Raw genomic sequence first — 16590 nt, 5'->3', positions numbered from 1 at the left:
GTAGGTATCGGTTGTATGGAACCGGTGCCGTATTGGTACCGGTTCTCGGTACCCAACCCTAGTCAAGACAGAGGGTAACACACACATGTAGACACACACACACACGCACACACACGCACACACATGCACACACACGCACACACACGCACACACACGCACCATCACAGCATGGTGACCTTTGTGGCCAGAGCAGACATAAGGATGAGAGTGCGGTGAAGGTTATTGATTGGGAATGTTCCCTTGTCTGTTCAAACCCCAAAGTCCTTCACCTTCTCCCCTCCATCACCCCCCGACTCCACTTCCCCTAGTGGCCACCTCCCGTCTCCCCCAGTCACGCTCAGAAGTAACACTGGGAGATGGCACTCTTTAAATAGGAGTTTCTTAATGGGGAGATGGAAAAAAAGAAAGAATTGCTGAATGGCTGAAACACATTACACAGGAGCAGACAGTCTCTCTCCACATGTATCCCTCCCCCCACACACACACAACTCTTGACGGATGAAAGAGGAATATAAGACAGGAAGCCCATAACTGCAGCCAAACTGCAGTCAAAAAATCTATGGTGGAATGTACATATACTGTACAATAGGACACACACACACAGACAGACACACACAGATTCCCCCTTTCCATTTCCCTCTCCCTCTCTTTCCCTCCCTGCAATGACTTTAAGACATGAACGATCAATGTTTCAGCAGATCACATTCACTGTTCAACTGCTAGAGTGGAGGGTAAAAGCGAGGGAGCGAGAGAGAGAGAGAGAGAGCGAGTGCGAGTGCGAGTGCGAGTGCTTAGAACTCCATAGACCAACGTCCAGAGGATGCCAATCGAATGGAAAAGCCACCTCTGTTTTCATTCTCTTCCTCTCAGACTGAGCACACACTCTCACAACATGGATATGGACATGAATGTTCCCACACCAGTAAATAAATGGTGTTTTAGGAGAGGAAATGAAAGTGTGTTATTAGTCTCCTCATGCACACTAAATCAACACTGCATTTATGCGGTGATTCACTCCACTCCCCTGATGTTTCTTTCCTATTATGTCTACATAACAAAATAGGGAATTTACTAGACCACAGTGACGCCATTCATGATGTCTCAATATCTCTCTCTCCCTCCTCCACTCTTCCTTTCACTATTGCTTATTCTTTCCAACTTTCTTTTTCTCCCCTCTCTGTCAGATTAAAAAAATGAAGATTATGCCCATGACATCCCTATTGATATTGCAGGTACACCTGACATTATAACCTGGATGTGTTTTGTGAGGGAGTGCGTCAGTGAGTGAGGGAGTGCGTGATTGTGAGTGTGTGAGTGAGTGTGTGAAGGAGTGAGTGAGTGAGTGCCTGAGTGAATGTGTGAGTGAGTGCGTGAGTTTGACAGTGAGTAAGTGCGAGAGTAAGTGAGTGTGTGAGTTTGACAGTGAGTAAGTGCGAGAGTGAGTGAGTGCGTGAGTGAATGAGTGGGAGAGTGAGTAAGTGCCAGAGTGAGTGAGTAAGCACGAGAGTGAGTGAGTAAGCACGAGAGTGAGTGAGTTTGAGTGCGAGTGCGAGTAGTGTTTAAGGAATGAATTGCGGTTACATACGTTGGTAACAGCGTCTGTGTTGGCCCCGGTGACACAGAGGTGGCGCACCACCTCCAGAGCCCCGCTGTTGGCCGCCAGGTGCAGAGGGGTTCTTCCGAACTGCAGAGGATCAAACACAAAAGAAAAGCACAGATTACCACAAACACACACACACAAACACACACACATGCACACGCACACACACCTCTGTCTGAGTGAGCTGACAAAACATTGTGTATTTTTTGTTTCGTTTTAGATACCAGACGGACAGAAAGGAAGCATTCTCTGCTAACTTTTAATGGCCCTGTCATTCTGTCTCTTTTACTTTTGTCTCCTTTTGTCTCCTCCTCTTAATGTCTCTAACTCTGGGGGTAAACAGAAAAGAAGAACTGCCTTCAGGTTTGCTGAATCCTCAGTTCTGTCTGCAGCACAACTCTCTTTGCAATAAAGGGGTGCTGGGGGTTGGGGTTGCGACCATGTTTCAATTTGGATCTTGGAAGAAGGTGCTGACAAGCCTGTTTCAGTTCCGGGCTAATGGCATCGCCCTTCCCGAACAAAACTTAAATACTGAATGACGGACCATCCATCTTCGATAAGAACCAGTGTGAGCTCCTGACAAATGCGAGTGCCACTTCAGATACGCTTTTCGAGCGTAACGATGCTGATCGAAAAAAAAAAGACATTTTGGCGATGTTCGGAACGGCAATCAAGCTCAAACCTATTATTCCCCCCAACCCAAGCACTCTTTATTTTACCCACTGGGGCAGGGCTGTGGGGCAGATATGGAAGGCCTGCTTACAATGCATTATCCCCACAGGGGGTGAGAGATGCCAGAAGACAAAAGTGTTTTTTCTGATGTGTTCTCTCTCTTTTGCGGATGAGTGGGACTAAGCACTCCAATCACTGCCAGACCGCCAGTGCTACTGCAGAGAGCCTACTATCATTTTCAAGCGAAGCACTTCTGAGTTATCTGCACATGTTCTGTTTTCAACTAATCTGAAAATGAAACTTTATTTGACTCCATCTGACTTTGACGCCTTTATGCCAGTGTTGCTTTTAGGATGTTTTTAAAGTTGAGCACCAAAAAGACATAACGCTAACCAAAGGAACATAAACCAAACTAAAGGTTTCACAGTAAGAGCACCAAAAAACACAATCCCTTTTTAACACAGACCTGCTCTGAGATCCTGTTGTTGGCCTGCCATGCCATTGCCATGATACCCTGATAGGAAGTGGTGACTCACCTTGTTGGGGATGTCCAAGTTGGCCTTGGCAGCACAGATCGCCATGGTCACTGGCAGGTTGCCATCCTTGCAGGCGATATGGATGGGGGTGTTACCATGGCGATCCTGGTGGTCGGCGGGGCAGTGGTGGGCAAGCAGGCATCTCACCACCTCCACCTGGCACCTCCGCACGGCCAGGTGCAGTGCACTGTGACTGTCCTGCAACACACACACAAACACACACACACACACAGACGTGAACATGGGCTAAATGGAAACACACACACATAAAACCAACCACATACACCTCACATACACACACACACACACAAACACACACACACACACACACACACACACACACACACACACACACACACACACACACACACACACACACACACACACACACACACACACACACACACACACACACACACACACACACACACACACACACACACACACACACACACACACACACACACACACACACACACACACACACACACACACACACACACACACACACACACACACACACACGCGCACACACACAAACACTCCTGCCCATAAAAGCAAACACATCCATCACTAAACAAGCACAAATGTATCTCTTCATGAGTAAATGCATCTTTAACCATACACCAATGAACATTTACACACTATTTCCCAGCTCTCCCAATTCCTGCGCTCATGCACACACACACACACACACACACACACACACACACAAACACACACACACACACACACACACACACACACACACATTTAGAAACACACTGAACTCAGGGATAATGTCCAATTATCCCCGCTACAGGGTAGTTGTGATAGGTCCTATAAGGTCTTCTATATCACAGTAGCTGACAGTTGATTATCCTCTCAGTGTGGGAGGTAAGCCTTTAATAGAGTCTCTCTCTTTGTGTGTGTGTGTGCGTGTGTGTGTGTGTGTGTGTGTGTGTGTGTGTGTGTGTGTGTGTGTGTGTGTGTGTGTGTATAAGAGAAAGAGAAAGGGAGTGAGAGAGAGAGAGGTGTGTGTATGTTTGTGGGAGATGCATCACACCTTTGCTTGAGTGTGTATTCACCAGTGTGTGCATCTGTGTTGTAGGAGGATGGAGGTGGACTGCACTGTGTGAGTTTCAAGATAATGAGTGCTTTACGTTTCCTTGTACCGCCATGCATCTTTGTTAATATCCATGTATGAATTAGTGACATATGAATAGTATAGTGTGTGTTTGCTCATTTGTACTTTTACGCATTCATATAAACACACTTATGGTACATATGTTTGTTTGTATTAAAAACACCAAAATGCGTCAGTATGGTGGAGGCAAAGCTTGCTCCAAAAGCTGGTCCACAATGGCACTGAGTATATGCGTGTTATAGGTGTATACACGTGTGTGTGTGTGTGTGTGAGTGTATATAAATATAACTACATGAGTATGCTTCTCTGTGTGTTACAGACACACCTCGCCACTGACACTAGTAGCTAGTCAACAGTGTCCCAGAACACATATTTATTCTTATACTGCGTGAGTGTGTGTCACTGCGTCACCTTGTCGGTGGCGGCCAGGTCGGCCCCGTGCTCTAGCAGGCAGTCCACGATGTCCCTAAAGCCACGGGCCGAGGCCGTCAGCAGGGGGCTCTCGCCTTCACGGTTGCGTGCGTTGACGTTGCAGCCAGCCTCGCAGAGGGCGCGCGCCACAGACGAGTAGCCGTGCCACGCCGCGCAGTGCAGCGGCGTTTCCTGTTCCTGTGGCACACAGAGGAAGAGAGAAAGAGAGAAACAGAGAAACAGAGAGAGAGTAAGAGACATTGGTGGGCACAGGAGAGTTGACCTTGGACCTCGGAGCCCGCGCGGTGCGTCATCATCTCACGAGTGGGATGATGGCAGAGCAGAGTTGCATAACTCAGGTATGATCAAAGTGTGATGACATGGTAGAGAGAGAATGCTTCGGGTCAGGGAATCAATTATCTTGTCATCCCCATTTGTGGGTGGTCTACAGCATATATTATGAAATGCCGAATCGTGTTACATTTCACTGTATTTACCTCTATAGTTAGTCTAGTATAGTCTTTCCGAAATGGAATTAACCCCAGGGAAGTGGGAGTAAATATATTCCTTCACAAAAAGTTATGAATGTTTCCTTTTAGTCCGCCAGCCCCAGCCCCATCCCACCACCCTCCCCGGTTTGTGGTTGTGGTGAACGGAGGTTGCGTTTGGGTTACGTACCCTGTCGACCAGGTCCGGGTGGGCATGGATGCTGCAAAGGTACTGCACCACGTCCACGTTTCCGTACCGTGCAGCAACGTGCAGCGCCGTCTCACCTGACTGGAAGATGGGGAAAGAGAGGGAGGCAGAGAGAAGGAGGTGGAGGACAAGAAGAGGTTAATGAGAGATGGAGAACGGATGGAGGATAGAAGAACAGGAACACATAAGATGCACAGTTTCACCTGCAGGCCCTTCAGTACTGGGGAGAGAGAGAGCGCTGATGGGCACACTAACTGCTGCCAGATGCTGGTGCTGACCAGCCCTTAAGTGCTAATGTCAGTCTCGGAGGAGGTATGGAGGACCATTTACATCCCATAATGAGGTGACAGTTTGACAAAGCGCGTTTGAGCTGGTTCTGCCGCAGCTCCTGCCAACCAGGTTTTGGAAGGCCGACTGCACACAAGCACACACACACACACACACACACACACACTTCAAAACACACAACACATGGAGACCTGCACACATACACACTCTTCACAGACTGCATCGCAGAGCCCGGCGCCGTAGCCATGGCAACTATGAGCAAGCGAGTGTGAAGAGTGGTGAAACTGTGCTGAGCTAGAGGAGGAAGTAGAGCTGACCTTCATGGAGAGGCTCTGAAGCAGGCTTTGATAGTGGATTGTGAATACAAATGCAAACAAAAAAACACACACAACAAAAAAACACACACACACACACACACACACACACACACACACACACACACACACACACACACACGTGTATGTACAGTATGTGCTTGGTTTGTTGAAGTAAGTGTCTATGTGCAATTGTGGTTTATGAGGGTATCTGCATATGAGCCTTATTTTATGTGTACTCATTTGGGTCTATGAGTGTTTGCACATGTGAATTTGTGTGTGTACGTCTGCCTGTATGGGTGTGTGTGTGTGTCAGGTCTATTAGTGTGTGTATGTGGATGGGCCATACCTTATCTTGGGTGTCCAGAGGGCACCTCTTTTCATGGAGGAATTTCAAGGTCTCCGTGTGGCCATGCCTGGCTGCGTAGTAGATAGCGTTTGCCCCCGACTGGGAGACCAGGGGAAAGATAGAGAGGCATTTCTCAAGGCTCTTGTAATGCTCACATAGATAAATAATTTGCTCCATATTCCATTAAGGACTTTATTCTAATGCAATATTGAAATGGTGAGAGGTGATGGGAAAACAGGGAACGTGGGGATAGCGATGTGTTTGCATGTGTGTGTGTGTGTGTGTGTGTGTGTGTGTGTGTGTGTGTAAAAAAGGGTTGCACCTTGTCAAGAGTTTGGATCTCGGCTCCTTTTCTAATCAGCACATCAATGATCTGGTTGTTTCCGCAACCGGCTGCAATTAATAAGGGGGGCGTTCCATGCTGAAATATTTTAGCACACACACACACACACACACACACAAGAGAGAGAGAGAGAGAGAGAGAGAGAGAGAGAGACATATCAGCAAAGGAGTGCACTCATCTCTTCATGCTATAGTGGGTATGACAGTCTCATCATCATCATTAGGTTCAGAAAATTACTTTGGAGAAGAGGAGAAAAAAAGAGTGAGTGAGTAAGGGAGAGGGAGTTTGATTCCCACACAATTAGGGTGAAATCGTTTATGATCATCTACACAGCGAAACTTAATTGCTACATTGCAAGTTCCCCATCTCACAGTTGTGAGAGAGAGAGAGAGAGAGAGAGAGATAGATAGAGAGAGAGAGAGAGATGGAGAGACAGCAAAAGAGAGAGACAGAAAGGGAGGTTCAGAGGAAGACAAAGAGAGAGAGACAGAATGAGGTGATGAGAGAAGGAGAGAGAGAGAGAGAGTGAGAGACAGAGAGGGGGGGGAGAGAGAGAGAGGTGTTCACTCAGACAGGCTGGCTGATGCGGTTTGCATAGATGCATGAGCTATGGGAATGTTCCTCTCACACACACCCACACACACTAACACCCACCCACCACACTCTCTATTTCTCACTAGAAACACACATCTCTCAAACACACACACGCACAGCTGGATGGTCTAGGCAATCAGCGGAGAGTTTGTCCTCCTCACTTCAGCGAACAGATTATACTTTCATGGACGCCACCAACCCACCCCTACCACCCCCACCGCCGCCATTCCCCTCCTCCCTCACAGCCACTCCTCAGGCAAACACACTCGTCTCCGCAAGTGCAGAGAAGACGGCCATTTGTGCCTCCTCCAGTGCTGTTGGCTCGTGGAGGAAATCGCACGGATGATGCCCAGATTTATTCCTCACATGCTGTTTTGAAGGCCTTCACTGTCTTCAAACTGTGCTGCTTTTAAAAAAACAATGCCTTAATGAAATAGGATACCCTCCCATCTGAAAAAACTCAAAAACACACATCCACAGACGAGACATACATGCTAACTCAATGACCCAGTTTCTTCAACAAAATAATGCTTTTAACCAATGAACATGATTTAAGGGAGGGCATCTTGACACTTTAATGTAATAAGTGTGTGAGTTAGTTAAATGGATGATTTATTTTCATCACTGTGAATAAGGCTTTTGTTACATGAGGGAATGGACTGAGAAAGCACTCATTCTCTAGGGTGGAAGGAGTAATATTTTTTTTTCTCTCTCTGTCTCTTTCCATCTTTCCATTCCTCACCAATAATGCTAATGTGCATTTGATTTAGTTGAAGAGGCATATGTGTATGTTTGCGTGCATGTGCCTGTGTGTGTGTGTGTGTGTGTGTGTGTGTGTGTGTGTGTGTGTGTGTGTGTGTGTGTGTGTGTGTGTGTGTGTGTGTGTGTGCTTGCATGCGTGCCTGCCTGCGTGTGTGCGTGTATAAACACAACCCATTTTCTCTCACTCATCCTTCCGGCTCTAACCTTGTTGGGCTGGTTGATGTCATAGCTGGTCAGGGACCCCAGAAGGTGCTGCAGGCCAGGCACGTTGTCATCATTGATGGCATGAATGATGGCCTTCATCACAAATGAGTCTTCCTCATCCTGTACAGAAAAAAAAAGAATGTCAAAATACAGTTCTGCAGTCGCTGTGCTTTTCATCTGTTGGTTGCATGCTTTGGGTGATGCAAGCGTATTAGGCAAAAGGAAGACCACAGTGTTTAGGTTACAGTGATGAATCCATTGTGGTCAAGGTTGACTCCATGAACTGGAGCTTTTGGACGAGAACTGAAAGGCACTGTGTTCCTGCCAAAGTAGGTGTGGACATGGAGTACTCCAGTCACGTCTCTCGACAGACACGGATAGGGGAAACAACTGTAATCTCTTTAAACAGGCGCGGTGTGCCCAAAATCCTCTTACACTTCACAGTGTGTCACAATGCCGCCACGGCAGCAAACAAACAGCCAAGCCCGGGCTAATCCTATTGAATAATGTAGAAGTCTGCAAAGAAAGTGGCATTTTTTCTTCCGTCCCTCACAACTAGCCCCCCTCGTTTGTTTCTCTGGCTCTCACTGGTCTGTTGCGGTGTGAGTGGCTGTGACAGCTCTGAGTCGAGGCCCTGTACGCTCAGCTGCACCGCTGCACTGAAGAGGCCACGGGGAGAGGAGAGGAGACAGGAGGAGAGGAGAGGAGAGGAGAGGAGAGGAGAAAGGAGCGATCAACCCACGCTGATCTGACAAACCCACTGTGGAATGTTCCAGCAGCAATGCGACTGCTGCTAGCCCAGAGAACCCCCATGGCTATGCACACACATGCGCGCACACACACACAACACAAACACAACCCACAAAAAACACACCCACACACATGCATACAGAGAGAGAGAGAGAGAGAGAGAGAGAGAGAGAGAGAGAGAGAGAGAGAGAGAGAGAGAGAGAGAGAGAGAGAAAAACATAGACAGAAACATACACCAAAACACATTCACCTTTACAAGAGCCACACATACTCAGAGATCAACACAGACACACATATCACATACTCCCCTCACTGCCACACACTTGCACACACTTCCACACAGACACTCTCAGACCACGTGGCGTGGGCATGTTTTGATGGAACTGCCACTGGGTTAGATTACAAGGATCAAAAGGCAAGTGGGTCATACTAGCGGCTGAGATCTCTAGCGCTGGCAATTACACAACAAAGGGGCAATCTCACAATTTAATGGCAACATTCCCCCACAATTCTCATCTTTTACTGCAACCGGGACTCCTCTTTCGAGTTCACCTCTTAGGAAAACCTTTTAAAAGCCACTTGGGGCATCAGCAGGGCTTAAAAAAACCTCACATCTGACAAAAAATGGGGAGGGGGAAAACCTGCGGTTTAGCGCTTGTCGTCTCGGCAACGGGTGATGTTCACACCCTTTTCCTGTGTTCAAAACAGGAAAACCACATGTTCTCTTCTCCCCCTCATGTGAATACAGTGAGAGAGAGAGAGAGAGAGAGAGATGGACTCACTGGGTGGCACACAGGTTAGGAAAGGGAGGTGGTGGGGACACACTAACAGAGGCTGTGCACATTAGAGATGTGGGGGACATCCGCCATCTCTTCATCTGGCTATGAAGTCACTCAGGAAATGAGTTGACCTCAGGCCAAACAGATACTATCAGTTAATTCAGTCTGTTGGTTGTGGCCAAAATCAGTTTGAGATTGAGGTTTTAGATATTAACATCATTATTAACATATATAGTCACAAAATATCACCAAAATCAAATGTTTTCATCTCTCTCAAACTGATTATATTTTTAGCCCATGGAAAAGACGGTGAACATGTACATGTAGTTTGAAAGGGGGTAGAAGTAAAAAAAAAAATCTCTATGTCATTGGAGCTGCACAATAGAGGCACTGGAAGTTCCCATTTGGCTAATCATTAACCACAAATCCAGGGAGCCTAAGAGGGAAACTGGACAGCCTTGTGTACCTGTGTGATATGTGTGTTTCTGCACCTTCATTTCCTGGGGTTTGGAACTCAAAACAAAGCCTGCATTTTATAACTCACTGTGACCCTTGTGTCTGTATCGAGGGAATGATGGGGGGGGGGGGGGGGGGGGGTAAAGCCAACATTACAACATTCAAATGGAATTAAACATTCAGGGATTATATCCACACCTCTTTAGCCATTCCAATAGTGACTCGATTGCCATCATTGGTGTATCTAGTAGGTTTGCCACATGTAGGAATCATATTCATTTTAGAAGATTGCTTTCCCTGTGTACTTTGAGAATGACTTCAGCAGAGTGTGTGTCATAGCTGTGGCCTCCTTTATTGGGTTAGTGGGCAGGTAATTGGGTCTAATGTGATAACATACGTGGAGTCCCAGTGTGTGGCTAGGCCTCTTTTTCCTTTTGCAAAAGGTCACGTCTTACCAGTGTGTCGTCACTGCGCGCCACGCTTATGTTGCTTCTGGACAGGAAAGAGCGTGACAGACGGTTACACAGTGAGATGAGCCGCACGGATTGCTGCGGAGAGAGAGAGAGAGGGGGGGGTTTAGGGAAATAGTGTTGTATACAGAATGACATGAGGCCATGACTCAGAATAACACAGCACACCCAATGGGAATAGAAGCATAATGAACAGGCCGGATTTTAATCCTATTATCCTTCTGAATAACAAAAACTAACAAGTTTTTTCCCTCAACCACTGTGCCTGGCAGCTCTGTAAATATGTATGAATCCTCCAGCATCAACATTGTGGCTCAGTGACATTGTGGTGTGATTCTAGCGTGTTTGCGCAATGCTTGACAACCATCAACTAGATCCTCTCTAATGAGACCACATTTTGAGCTTAATGCCTAGATCTTGTGTATAACAACAGCATTGGTGTGTGTGTGTGTGTGTGTGTGTGAGAGCGAGAGTGTGTGTATGTGTCTTTCTGTCTGTCTATCTTTCTATCTATCCACCTATCCTTCCTGCGATCGCTTGTCATGAAAACCTGTAAATGGAACACTGAGAAAAGAAATCCATTCCACAAACTCTCTAGGTCAATGTTCACTCTGAAGGGTATTCTGCCGATTTTTTATCCACTGTGTATTATTATTTCTGAAGTGTACAATTTCTACAACAATCACTATCCAAAGCTTGGAGAAAACCTTGAAAGTACAATTGTACAACGTCAGTGGGATTGAGCTGAAAACACACCTTCCATTTCCTCCGGGCTGCAAACTTCTTGAACTTCTCCATATTCACTGCAGACTCTTTTCTGCTAAGTGCCTGTTGTGTGTCCTTTGGCTGGAACAGGTGGGGGAGGAGGGGGGCAGACAATGATATTCACCTCTAAGAAAATTGTTTTCTTTTCTAAATGAATTTCATACAACAAACAAATGACTCAATACACAAACAATCCAGACCTTGATCCAGGGATGCTGAAGGCTGTCCTGAATTGTCATTCTTTTTCTGCAGGGTAAGGTAAGACAAACAGAATTGTACTTTTTACATTTGCTGTTTTTATTACAAAGACAAAATGTAGTGAGCAAATTGTATTTAAGAAGAACAGAAATAAATAGTGAAATACTGATTTTGTATTCTAGTGACGAGCACCTCACAGTGAGATAGGTCCTGTGAAATATACATGTAAGAGGTAGCGGTTGTACAGGTTTCATGATCAGATTTTCTTTTCAGCACACCATACATTATCAGCAGACAAAGCACTATTCCCAGGCGAGCACTGCTGTGTGGGCTGGCCTTGCCATTGTGTTGTAACGAGTGCAGCCAGCTAACTTCCATGTTCTTCTTCCCCGTCAACACCCTGGAGGAACTGACTGAGAACCAGAGGGTGGGAGCGGCCTGGACAGTCGACCGACTCGACGGGTGACGGGTTTGAGATGGCACACCACAGTCTGGTCTGCGGGGATGCCGACGCAAGTGCACAAACACATCAGGAAGTGCTGTGGTCAATGGCTTTCATGGACACACTCCTTGTTCCTGTTTGGCTGCTTTATTGTGCGCAGTGTCTGTGTGTTTCTCCAATTTAGTGGTGTGACCTTAGTGATATGGGTGATTACACGCTTCGTCACACGCTGCTGGCTCAACACTTCCAAGATTGAGTGGTTTTCTGCAGCTGCCTCCTTTAAATGGCAACTAGTTGTTTTTACAGTGGTTTTTACATGGTCAACTCAAGAGTAAATCTCTGGCTTCAAAGCCAATGTATTTGGTGGGAAGGGGGAGAGGATCTTACTTGGGATCTTTGATCAGCAGCCTATTGATGAAGTCTTTGGCCAGGGTACTGGTGTTGCTGAAGTACTCCTCGTCGAACTCATAGTCCACCGCTGACACGTTGGCCAGGGTCTCCTGTTTGTTGTCTCCGAGGAATGGCGATGCACCACTCAGACTGTTGGGAGTGGGGAGGGGGGAAAAAGGAAGTGTTGTGATCATTTCCCTTCTTTGTATGCAGTCATGTCATTGAGCTTAAGTAAGAACACAGGCCATGTAGGATTGTAGTCATCATCAATCTTTACCTATAATTACCTACAATTTAATTACAGAAATCCAACTCCCAAGGGTCCACAGACGAGGCCTTTTATTAAAGTTTGGCTAAATAACTTGTGTCTGTGTTTGGTCAAGATGGCAGAATATCAAGTAGGGTATTACGAATCAAACGCAAGTGAGTAAATCCCAACTGGCTCACGCACAATCTGCCCCCGTCTGTGCTTTGGTGTTTACTGTGTACTGTACGACAGGAATTTTAAGCAGTGTGGGGGGGAATTTGCCCTGATAAGCATTTTCACACGTCTACGGCTCAACACTGTTCTTGGGGTTTATTCATGTATCTGTAATAAAAGAAAGACTCGTTCTGGTGATTTTCGCTCTTAGGCAGAGGGGTCTGTGTGGAAATGAGCGCTGACTCTGGGAAAGAGCTGACAACTATGGCTTTTCTTGTGCTCCCTCTTGGACTCCCCCTTATCTTCGAGGCGACTAATTAAAGAAGGTTCTTTGCCAATCGACGGTTCGTGGCAGGGGGTTAAGCGAACGCAATTTTTTCTTTTTCTTTGCTGAAATCTGCATTTCTGAAATGATGGTTGCTTGGCAGCTGCAGTGAAGATTTACACAGCCAATTAACTTGTTCGACCGTGGGCAGAGCACGACAGGCGTGAATGGAGGGAGAATGGGAGGAGGAGGAGGAGGAGGAGTAAAAATGGAGATGAAAAGGAGGGAAAAAATAAGAGGGGGAAAAACACCTGAGAAAAAGAGCGTGGATGGTGGTGATAATAGCCTGATGTCAGGCACTATTTTTACACAGGCGGTGAGGGTGGACGGGAGGAGGGTCTGGAACCGCAGAGACATGGAGACGCCAGGCTGAGGAACGAACACAGCTCAGGACCCGGGGGGAGGGGGAGGAGAAAGATGAGAGAGAGGACAAATGAGGAGACTACATGATAGAGATGTGAGAAAGATGGAGGGTGAGTGGGTGGCATGAGGCAGACAAGAAGTCTGATTGCAAGAAACAGAGAGAGAGAGAGAGAAGGGAAGAGAAAGAGAGGCAAGAGGAACATTCAGGAGGAAAGACAGAAAAAAGACAGACAGACAGGAAGCTTGAGTGAGAAGGAGGGGGAGAGGACAGAAGGACCATTGGACAACAGGAAAGAGGAAGCGATTAATGTACAGCAGCAGCTCTGTGAGGAGAGGAGAAGTGGGAGGAGGGGAGAAGAGAGGGAATGAGGGGGTGGAGGAAGAGGAGAATAAGAACAGGGTGTTGGAGGATGTGGAGAGATGAGAGGGAGGGAAGGGTAGGCGGAAAGAAGAGGAAGCTCATGGGCATTACAGGGTCATGACAAGGCCGAGGGGTGTGTGAATGTGTGTGTGTTTGTTTATGCGGATATGAGACCAGGCAACCGTATGCTTATCGTCAGCAGACACCTGAGAGAAGAGGCTCTGGTTTTCCTCACAGGGCTGACTCCTCCCTCTGGGCTCTTATCTGCTACAACACAAAACTGAAGCCAACAGACACACACAGCCCTACTTCAGCTCTGTCACGAGCATACACACACACACACACACACAAACACACACACACACACACACACACACACACACACCTTCCTCTGCCCAGTCACGAGCACGCACAAACACACACAAACACACAGCCCTTCTTCAGTTCTCCTTCAGATCTAATAGCAGCACACAGACCCACTGCTCCCTTTAAATCCATCATGAATACACACCAACACTCAGCCCTCCTCCTAGCCTGTTGAAGTGCTTGGGCCTAGGCTGAGTGATCCGCTGCACACAGGGCAACTTTAGGATGGCCATGGGGGAAAGAGCCTGAGTGGACCCAGCTATTAGACACGGCACCAATGCATCAGCATCAGCATGGCAATCAATGCTTCACTTAACCCTCCCTCCACTCCGTGGGAACCCCCAACAACACACAGCAGATTTTCCATTTATGGAAAACAACAAGTGGCCACATGCACCCAGGCTGTTCACCGGCAATGTAACCACCGCACTAAAGACTTTCTCCCTCACCCCACAAATGATTCACAGCTTGCTGCACTGCTGCTACTGCTGCTGCTGCTGCTGCTGCTGCTGATCATAATCGCGCGTTGAGTTTTATTTCCCAGCTTTGTATAACGGCACCACAATTACGCAGGCGGCTTTGGTCGTGGAGCCAATCGGGAGATGCACAATACACACGTAGCTCACACGACGCAATGTGCTTAATCATTGTTGCTGCTCCAGACATAAATAAATGAATACTTACAGTATGTAAGTTATCACGCCGACACTCCTGCGATGCAATAAACAAGGGGAGAGAGAGAGAAGGGGGGGAAACAAACAGAGTTAAATGGAGAAATGATAACACATGAATAATAGCAGTGAGTGGAGAGAAACATTAGCACAACATTAGCACTCACCACATGTCTGCCTCCAGGCCAAGGGGCTCGTAGTTCACCACTTCTGGAGCTGTGCAAACACAGACACACACACACACACACACACACACACACAGACACACACACACACACACACACACACACACACACACACACACACACACACACACACACACACACACACACGCACACACACACACAAAAATAGCTTAGACGCAGTCACATTTATTAAACATATGAACTTTTCAGGCCTTATGAGTCTCAGATCTTCTATTTAAAGCCTAACAAAAAGTCATAAATCTAGATAGAAATGACTAAATAGACGATGTCTGCCTTTTCCAATTCTGCTTCATCTAAATATCAATGCCCTCAGAGTGGCTGGTTAGGGAGACAGTTAGGCCGTCTGCTGCGTGTTTGTCTTCTGCATATTTGGTGGCCTCTTGCCACTCCCGTGACGTGCCATCCCCTGCCACCTGGTGCCCTCCTGCTCCGGGGTCTGGGCACAGGCTTGTGACAGTAACTGAATGGGCATGGAGCGGGTGGGTAGGAATATGGGGTGTGCGGGGCACAGACAATGGGGCCTGTCTATGGGGCAGCTGCCTGGCCCAGTGTCTCTCTTCAGTTCATCTGCGGGGCGATTTGCTCTGGAGTCTATTATCTCCTCTGTCTCATTGCTTCCCGCTGGCACCACTGGCCATGGTTCAGAGAGGACCGTCAGAGAGATGGGGGGGGGGGGGGGGAAACAGAGGGAGGGAGAGAGAGAGAGACAGAGAGGAAGGGAGGGAGGGAGGGAGAGAGAGATAGAGAGGGAGGGAGGGAGAAAGAAAGACAGAGGGAGGGAGAGGCAGAGGAAAAAGCAAGCGAGAGAGGACTGGGCCAAGGGACCGCTAACTCCTTTTCGACTGATTCTGTGGAAGTATAAATGGGTGCCAAACCTGATACACAACCTTATGAAAGTGTTCATAAATACATCAGAGCGCACTGCCTGTCAAATATACTGCTTTCCCCCCTAAAAGGTTAGTGGGAGGATGCCCTAAATGCTCTAATGGACTCCTAAGCTTTCCTCATGACCAGATGATCAGTGGAAGCCACTGACCTACAAACTCAGGAGTTCCGAAAATGTTTTTGAATTCGTTGCCAAAATCAATCTTGTGGGCCAGACCAAAGTCAATGAGCTTAATGCGCGGGTGTGGAGCCGAACGGTTCAGCAGCATGATGTTCTCCGGCTATAAAGGAGAGAAAGAAAGAAAGAATGAATAAAAGAGGGGGAGGGGGAGAAAAAGACAGGGGAGAATGAGACAGAAAAAGAAAAGAAGAAATGAAAAGGGTATTGGAGAGAGGGAGATGGAAAGGCATATGTTAGTCATTGAACAGGGTCAGGAAATAAGCCATCACGCATGGAAATCACATGCAAACCTGAGGAAGTGTTCTCTAGAAAGCAATACTGCATCCAGGTCTCACTGCAAGGGCTCCCAAAACACATCTTGCATGGAAATGATGCTTTCTTTTTCACTTATTCTGTCCTCTTCCACTTATTTTGGCCCACTGGACTGCTTTCAAACATTTGAGAGGATATGGCACATAATCCAGTGTAAAGTTTAGATAGAAAACAAACATCTCTAGAAGATCATAATAATCAATTAAGATATGTAAATGTGTGTTCACTAGTATTTTAGGATTTACAGTTCGTCTTCTCTCTCTCTCTCTTTCTCAAGAATTTGCCTCGTTACACGATTTACCTGTTCCATGACCTAATTACGCTAGCCTTGGCTCGCTTACAGGGAAGTGGTGC

At 47.1% G+C, this 16590-nt stretch overlaps 1 protein-coding gene across 1 annotated transcript in view; it reads right to left on the bottom strand.

Annotated features, from left to right (window-relative positions):
- dapk1 (death-associated protein kinase 1) overlaps positions 1 to 16590 on the bottom strand; it is a gene marked incomplete at its 5' end in the record, with an annotated part of 59022 nt that overhangs the window by 19959 nt on the left and 22473 nt on the right. The window contains 14 exons of the mRNA XM_080851964.1: positions 1586 to 1684; positions 2809 to 3006; positions 4346 to 4543; positions 5024 to 5122; positions 5993 to 6091; positions 6315 to 6413; positions 7896 to 8015; positions 10336 to 10428; positions 11107 to 11196; positions 11316 to 11361; positions 12143 to 12295; positions 14666 to 14692; positions 14820 to 14868; positions 15895 to 16024. Of these exons, the coding sequence (XP_080708090.1) occupies positions 1586 to 1684; positions 2809 to 3006; positions 4346 to 4543; positions 5024 to 5122; positions 5993 to 6091; positions 6315 to 6413; positions 7896 to 8015; positions 10336 to 10428; positions 11107 to 11196; positions 11316 to 11361; positions 12143 to 12295; positions 14666 to 14692; positions 14820 to 14868; positions 15895 to 16024 (1500 nt within the window). The remainder of the gene's footprint in view (positions 1 to 1585; positions 1685 to 2808; positions 3007 to 4345; positions 4544 to 5023; positions 5123 to 5992; positions 6092 to 6314; positions 6414 to 7895; positions 8016 to 10335; positions 10429 to 11106; positions 11197 to 11315; positions 11362 to 12142; positions 12296 to 14665; positions 14693 to 14819; positions 14869 to 15894; positions 16025 to 16590) is intronic.

The sequence above is a fragment of the Sprattus sprattus genome (assembly GCF_963457725.1).
Source record: "Sprattus sprattus genome assembly, chromosome: 15".
Taxonomy (NCBI): Eukaryota; Metazoa; Chordata; class Actinopteri; order Clupeiformes; family Clupeidae; genus Sprattus; species Sprattus sprattus.
The sequence above is the reverse complement of the archived record's forward strand: the minus strand, read 5'-3'. Positions and strand labels throughout refer to the sequence as shown.